The sequence below is a fragment of the Oncorhynchus mykiss genome, chromosome 18 (assembly GCF_013265735.2).
Source record: "Oncorhynchus mykiss isolate Arlee chromosome 18, USDA_OmykA_1.1, whole genome shotgun sequence".
Lineage (NCBI taxonomy): Eukaryota > Metazoa > Chordata > Actinopteri > Salmoniformes > Salmonidae > Oncorhynchus > Oncorhynchus mykiss.
Window position 1 is genome coordinate 31,048,551 of NC_048582.1, and position 8,524 is coordinate 31,057,074.

Here is an 8,524-nt window from a genome sequence, read left to right on the forward strand (position 1 = left end):
CAGTTTTTGACACGGAAAAGACCAAGCAATATTCATAGCTGATTAAATGTCATGTTTAATGTTTGGAAGAACACATTGGTAATTACCAAAAACAGATTACAAAATATGTGCAAAGAAATGTAAATTATATTAAAATGTTCAACTCTGAGTACATAACCTATTCTAAATATTTAAGATATTTATTATCTATGATATAATCTTTATATTCATGACAGTATCACCCTGTTGTGCTTTAGGCCCCGATCTGACTCCATTGGTGGTTGTGTGTTACAATAACATCCACTGAAATAATTCATATTTTCAATTAAATCCATCCTGAATATGCATCCAAATCATTTAAACAGTTGATTTGGAATTTGAGACTGAATAGAGAACACAACTGATCTCACACATACTACCCTGTATACCAGGGGTAGGCAACTAGATTCAGCCGGGGGTTGATTTTTGTTGGAGAGGATGGTCAGAGGGCTGGAACATAATTCAAATAATCTGTACACTGCAAATGTACCACAACTAAGCCCAAAAAGAGATTGTATTTTAATCATTTCATACATTGATTACATTGAGACACGATCACATATTTAAAAAAAATAACTTTGTGTGAATACTTGAACAGATTTCCTAAATGAAACACATTTTTGCTTAATTCCTGGTGATTTTACAGTAAAAAGGTAAAATCACCAGAAAATATTTTTCACCAAAAAGGGGTGGCAAAGAAAATCACTCGCATGCCACAGGACGCCTGTTGCTGACCCCTACTGTATACAGTGCCACTCATGCATTTGAGGACACAGAGTAACTGACTCCGGATCTGTGCCTTAACTATGGTATGAAAAGTATTTGGATAGTTGCAGATGGAACACACTGTTCTTCCATCAGCGAAACCTTACTTAGTGAAGTGAAGTTCCCTCAGCCTCTTTTCACACATTTCATTTGCACGGTTAAGAAATTTGCATAACATGACCATACAACCATCAATTGTACCCTTTTACTGTTGCTCCACAGTTCATTTCCCCTTTCCATCCATCTCCCCCTTCCCTCCTCCCAGTCCCTCCCCACTCCTCCCTTTTTTCCTTCACTCTTTCTTCTCCGATGTTGCCTCCTTTTTCTCAAAGGGTGTGTGGACAAGTTTCTCGGGCTTGTATTCCATGAAGAAGTCGTTGCAAGCCACTGTCAGGGCTCCCATCAGGATGATGAACTCTGTGAAGTCCACCTCACCGTCGCTGTTGGCGTCCAGGTCGTTCATCACCTTCTCAACCCCTTCTCCATCCCGGGCGTTCTGGATTAGAAGAGGGAGAGGGGAGGAGGGGACGGGAGGTTAAAGATTGTGTGTGTGTGTGCGCCAGTCACTCGTGGTGTACACTCCTCTTACCCCTAGGTAACTTCCCAGCTCCTCTGTTAACAGCTCTCTCAGCTCTCCCCGGCTCAGAGTATACTTGTCACCCTCCTTCCCTGAGTACTTGTGGAAGGTTTTGATCAGCATCTGCATGGCATTCTCCAGGTTGGAAGAGGGTTCCTTGGACATACTGGAGGGAAGGGCAGAGGGCATAGGTCAGACACTATGACAGTTTGCACGCTCCATCCCAGCCGCATGTGCGGTCACATGACGAATATGGGTGTGAAGCCTCCACCGAGACAGAGTGAAACACACACACCGGACAGAAGAATATCAGCAAACTAGAGGTGTCCCAATTATATGCCTAGGTTACTATATACAAAGTTTAAATTACAGGCCACACATGAGCTATTCCTTCTCAACATACAGTGGCTATTGGACAGTGTTTTGTAAACTTAATTGGTTGACATGTGAAAGATGTGAGGGATATGAGACGAAGAGACGGCTTTTGAAAAGCAACAGTCTTACACACATTGTGTCCGGCATCTTGGAATCTTCTTGAGTTGATTTCGTTGGAAAGACTGTGCACACACAGACACAGATTTGTCAATGACACTGACTCACATAATAGTTAGGGTGAAAAGCCTTCAACATGGTTAGCGTGAACACACCAAGAATTCAACATTATACTGTACATCATTTTCAAATTCGAACATTGTGAGAGGGTCCATTTCAAAAAAATCTTTCTCAGTTGACAGACTTGTAAGCTGCTTGTTAAGTAAATGTAACGTCATTGAGGTAACTTGAGATAGAGGTCTCAGGGTTTCACAATCATATCGATCATGTAACAATGACAGAACGGAACCGCAAGTATAATGCAAATAAACCACCTGGCAATCACAATCAGGAGCTCAGGACAGGCTCTATCCATTCTGAAAAATGAAAAGTATTCCTTTGCAGATGTTCACTGAGCGATCAATAATACAGAAGTGCTCAATATAATTTGAATCGGAGATCCTCTACTGAGGAATTCAAATTTTTATCAAATAACTGCAGCATAGAAGAGTCTGGCTATAAAATCACTAATTTGCGTAGTAAAGAAAGAGAGGTAAGGTCAGTGAAGAGGACAGAAGAGAAGAAAATAGGTCAGTAGAGAAGAGACACCACAGCTGACTGGAAAGTCTATAGGGGTCAGCTGCCCCATTGACGGACAGAAGACAATGGGAAACCATGGCGACCCAACTGTAGACAGTAAAATATTACTGAGCTTTGGAATCATTGCAGAAAAATGCTTCTCCAACAGATTCCTCTTAAAGTACATTTATTTTCACCCTTTTAACAATTTCCCGTATAGACAGTTGACTATTTTATCTTAAAATTAAGATATTTCAGATATAAAAAGTTAGAACCAACTAAACTTTTTAAACCTCCTTTACAACAGGCAAACCAATTGTAGTTTGAGGTGATGAGCTCAACTTATTGCCCCATAAGTCTTATTGCTCTGGATACCACAAGATGCCCCTCAGCCCTGGGAATCTTACCGTGAAAAATACCAGTGTTCCACTATTCACAAAGCACATATAAAAACATTGTTAAACTGATCCCAGAAAACATTTATCAGTTACAGAGAAGGAGAATGGAGAAGGGCACAACAGTCCTGTAATCTATCCATCTTACCTGATGGAGTGCTGATGGAGGGCCTCCTTTGTCTTTGGTGAAGAGGGAGAGAGAGAGAGAGACAAGGAAAGACGGATGAGGAGAGAGTCGGACAGCGGCTTAAATATCACCTGTACCCTCCTCCTCCCCTCTCCCACGTACGCACCACCATCCCTGCGTCTATTTCTCTATCACTCTTTCCTCTCCCCACTCCCTTCCCTCCCTCTCTTCTCAGGTGCTCACACATGCAGATAGGGTACCTCAGCACACAACATTATCATCAGGACAGATTAGACAACAGGCTTAGCATCAATGTATATTATTTTATTATGGGTCTTTACACAGTGGTTACATAAATACTATTAGTGTAGCTTAGTGAAAATGATACAGCATTGAAGGTGTAACATTGGTTCATTACTATGGCTTTTGGTGAGCATGGCAGTGGCTCTGTGGAGAACTTGTGTCCAAAAGCTAATTGTTTTGTGGTGGGATGATCGACCTGTAAACACTCTACTTCTATCTATTTAATATAGTATACGACTGGAAAAGAGACCATCTCCTGGAAACAGAAAAGATCATGTGTATCTGTGTATCCTGTACATATCAGATTTGTGGTCAATTTGATTTTTATTTAGCCAATTGACAAAATTGCTGTTTACTTTTGGTTATCATTTTGTTGAAATAGATCCCAACCCAACACAGCTAGCTCATGAATACAGTACAAAGTGCTAGTAGATGAAACCTATGCATATAGCCATGGGAAGTAGTTTGGGGGTGGGGGGGGGGGGGCAGCAAATTATTACAAGAAAAATAAAAAAAATGTGTCTGCGCTGAACAAGTCTATAGGCTATTGGTCCACTAGTACAGGACTAGTAAAGGCCCAGTTACTTTTGTGAAAAGAAAATGAAACTAAATGTATTTGATGGTACCAGCATTTGTAACTTGCTTAATATATGTTTTCCAGTTTCTTGAAATACAAATGCAACTTATTTCTATGTGAAAACTGAAATGGTCTATTTATTCCTTTTCCCTTTTAGTAGACACTCTTATCCAGAGCAATTTACAATAGTGAGTGCATACATTTTCTAACTTTTTCGTACCTGTCCCCCATGGAAAACAAACCCACAACCCTAGCATTGCAAGGGCCATGCTCTACCAACTGAGCCACATGATCAAATTACATCCTCACAATCCACTTGATGACTCAATGTACTCAATTACTGTATTGTACATTGTTTATCTTCATGGTGATGGAAAGTCTACAGGTACAAACCTAGATGACCAGCCTATGTACAATGCAGTAATGTACATTTACATTAAGTGGTTTGTAAGGATGGTAAATTAACACAGATTAAAAAGTGTTATTTCAAGAAAAATATTTAATTTGATGAGGATGCGTTTTGTCTTTACCCATAACTTTGCACCTTTTGATGTAAATGTTTGAGGACAGGGTTTTGTTCTTTCTAGATTCCATTAAATGATAATCGCAGAAGAAGGGACAGGGCAACAACTCTGACAATTCTAACTATTGAATCCTGCAAGATACTGTTCTTAATGAAACCTTTTTTGCCAAAGCAGAGATGCTGATTTTTTTGTTGTTGCCTGCACAATTTTTCAGTTTTTGATTTGTTAAAAAAGTTTGAAATATCCAATAAATGTCGTTCCACTTCATGATTGTGTCCCACTTGTTGTTGATTCTTCACAAAAAAATACAGTTTTATATCTTTATGTTTGAAGCCTGAAATGTGGCAAAAGGTCGCAAAGTTCAAGGGGGCCGAATACTTTCGCAAGGCACTGTATATAAATTAGATTTCTGTATTTCATTTTCAATACGTTTGCAAACATTTCTAAAAACATGTTTTCACATTGTCATTATGGGGTATTGTGTGTAGACGGGTGTTTTTGAATTCAGGCTGTAACACAACAAGATGTGAAATAAGTTTCTGAAGGCACTGTATGTCCTGGTCGGTGGTGCTATGTGGTTGCACGTAATGATGCAACATGAGCTTTTTCTGATGGTTGTATTATTAATGATGCGACAATTTACAAATCATTAAACTACAATTAAGAAATTGTCTGTGTACATCTGACAAATAATTGCTAGTGTGTAAATAACCTGTGTGTTGGGCTGTACAGTACAACCCCCGTGTTCCCTTAAAGTAAGTGTCCAGGGTTTCCAGATTTCTCTGAAATATGACCTAAAATGAATTACAATATCAGTGTAATAGTATTCTTTCCCAGAAATGGTAACAAAGTACATTAAAAAGCGGCTTCTCTGTGTTTCAGTGGTGTGGGCATATTACTGATCGTTAAAAATATCATAAAAAGTCATGCAAAAACAGCTTTCTACCACTCCCTTCTGGTTAGTTTAGTCAGTCAGCTGAAGCTAATTGACCAGCTCAGCCATTGAGCCAATGTGACTCATATTAAATGAGGAAATATATGCTTGGCCACAAAACAAGAAAAGGACGAGTCAACAAAAACATTTTTTTTAACCTTTATTTAACTAGGCAAGTCTGTTTAGAACACATTCTTATTTTTTAGGAACAGTGGGTTAATCTGTTGTTCTGCCTGTTCAGGGGCAGAATGACAGATTTGTACCTTGTCAGCTCGGTGATTTGAACTTGCAACCTTCCGGTTGCTAGTCCATCACTCTAACCACTAGGCTACCCTGCCACCCCAGGGTGATTTGTGTATACGTTTTTAAAAGGGAGATTTTCACTGGACAGTTATTTTAAGGCTTCCAAAATTTGTTAATTTGTTAAACATACGTAATAAAATTGTACCATATTACATGCAAGTTATACAATTCAAGCCATTAGAATGGCTGGAGTAATAATAGTTATATTATCAAATAATAGTAGCTGTTTAATCAATAAAAGGTAGTAATATTAAAAAATAATATATAGCAAACAATAGTTACATGCTGTGTAACACTACTGGGCTAAGGGGTAAAGCAGTTTACAGACCTGGGTTCAAATACTAAGATTACCAAGATTTCCTTGCTTAATGGACCAATAGAATAGTCAAAAAACTGCAAACCCTGCCCATCTGGCACTCCAGGCAGGCTAGAACAAACACTGAAAGTATTTAAAAGATTTCAAATAGTATTTGAACCCAGGTCTGACAGTTTCATTGGAACTCAGGATCTTCAGATGAGTCACAGATAGCTATCAGTAATCAAGTAACTCTTGTGTTGGTTTTTGTCCAAGGATGTGGCCACTATGGTTAAGGCAATGGTATTAAGCCATGGCTAAGTCAATGGTTTTAAGCACTGGGAAAATAGTTGCAGGTCAAACAGGGTTTCTCAACACAGAGAACAGGGGTGTGACCAGGTAACACAGCATACCTGATGGTAGCAGAACCAGGAAGAAAACAAAAACAACAAAAATATACAACAACAAAAAAAGATTCCAAAAGGGTTCTTCAGCTGCCCCCATAGTAGTATCCTTATTGGTTCCAGGTCGAACCCTTTTGGCCCTCTGTGGAAAGGGTTCTACATGGACAACCTTCAATAGGGACAACCGAAGAACCCTTTTAGGTTATACATAGCAAAATAAATTCTAAGAGTGTAGAAAAAATACCTGCACAATACCTAAACAAGGGTCAAGTTTCTGTTGTCAGGTGTGATGTCTCCAATAGGCTATAAGAGCCCCTTTTCTTAACGTTTGGGTGTGTTTTTTCCCTCCTTTCTTCCTGGTTCTGGTTCCGGTGGATTGGGTTGCATGGAGAAACGGCTTGGGCCCAATCTCAAGGGCCCCTAGGGGTCTTCCAGGGTCAGTGGCTTGCAGCTTGAGGGCTATTTCGGGCTCCCTTGGGGCCACAAGGGTCCCCTGGTGTTAATTCCATCCTGGGCCCCTTAATTATTTACTAGGCCATTATTAGGACACACCACACCTGATCTTCCAGCTCCAAATCCATGGCTATTGGCTAGCTAGTAGCGGAGAGGAGTCCATAAACTCTAGATGCTGCCCTGCTTGGATCTTCCAGAAAATGAGATAGACAAAGCAAAGACAGAGAAAGAGAGAAAGACTAGTCTGAACTAAGTAAGAACCCCAGCAACACAATTGGTTTATTGTCATGACATGCCAGAGCTTAATTTCAATGACAGAGTTGCAATGGAAGAGAACAAAGAGAGAGAGAGAGAGAACTTACAAATTCACTCTGTAAGTGTTACAGCAACACTCATTGGTGTACAATAATCCCAGTGTTGGTTTTAATAACCAGTGTTAAACTGAAACCAAGCACATCATTATCATATTTCCCAGCATGCTCTATTGCAGGTAGAGTTTTAGAATTGTTTCAATAAACAGTACCAGTAAAAGGTTTGGAAACACCTACTCATTCAAGGGTTTTTCTAGATTTTTACTATTTTTAATTTGAAATAACACATATGGAATCACGTAGTAAACAAAAAAGTTTTAAACAAATCAAAATATATTTTATATGTGAGATTCTTCAAAGTAGCAACCCTTTACCTTGATGACAGCTTTGCACAGTCTTGGTATTCTCTCAGCCAGCTTCATGAGGTAGTCACCTGGAATGCATTTCAATTAACAGGTGTGCCTTGTTAAAAGTCAATATGTGGAATTTCTTTCAAGGTAGGGGTGGTATACAGAAAATAGCCCTATTTAGTTAAAGACCAATCTATATAATGGCAAAAACAGCAGAAATAAGCAAAGAGAAATCAGTCCATCATTACTTTAAGACATGAAGGTCAGTCAATCCAGAAAATGTCAAGAACTTTGAGTTTATTCAAGTGCAATCGCAAAACCATCAAGCGCTATGATGAAACTGGCTCTCATGAGGACTACCACAGGAAAGGAAGACCCAGAGTTACCTCTGCTGCAGAGGATAAGTGCATTAGAGTTAACTGCACCTCAGATTGCAGCTCAAATAAATACTTCACAGAGTTCAAGTAACAGACACATCTCAACATCAACTATTCAAAGGAGACTGTGAATCAGGCCTTCATGGCCAAATTGCTGCAAAGAAACCACTACTAAAGGACACCAATAATAAGAAGAGACTTGCTTGGGCCAAGAAACATGAGCAATGGACATTAGATCTGTGGAAATCTGTCCTTTGGTCGGATTAGTCAAAATGTGATATTTTTGGTTCCAACCACCGTGTCGCAGAGTAGGTGAATTGATGATCTCTGTATGTGTAGTTCCCACCGTGAAGCATGGAGGAAGAGGTGTGATGGTGCTTTTCTGGTGACACTGCCAGTGATTTATTTAGAATTCAAGGCACACTGAACCAGCATGGCTACCACAGCATTCTGCAACGATACGCCATCCCATCTAGTATGTGCTTAGTGGGACTATCATTTGTTTTTCAACAGGCTGTGTAAGGGCTATATACCAAGAAGGAGAGTGATGCAGTGCTGCATCAGATGACCTGGCCTCCACAATCCCCTGACATCAACCCAATTGAGATGGTTTGGGATGAGTTGGACCGCAGAGTGAAGGAGAAGCAGCCAACAAGTGTTCAGCATATGTTGGGAGTTCTTCAAGACTGTTGGGAAAGCAT

The 8,524-nt window shown here is 39.7% G+C and overlaps 1 protein-coding gene across 1 annotated transcript; it reads right to left on the reverse strand.

Moving 5' to 3' along the window:
* Window positions 1-39: 39 nt before the first annotated feature.
* Window positions 40-3,113, reverse strand: LOC110496925 (protein S100-A1-like). Its single transcript, XM_021572935.2, has 4 exons — window positions 3,014-3,113; window positions 1,869-1,917; window positions 1,373-1,526; window positions 40-1,279 (listed from the first exon to the last, which is right to left on the reverse strand). Exons 2-4 carry the CDS (start codon window positions 1,880-1,882, stop codon window positions 1,076-1,078), a joined length of 372 nt encoding a protein of 123 aa, XP_021428610.1. The 5' UTR covers window positions 1,883-1,917; window positions 3,014-3,113; the 3' UTR covers window positions 40-1,075.
* Between the last annotated feature and the right edge of the window lie 5,411 nt (window positions 3,114-8,524).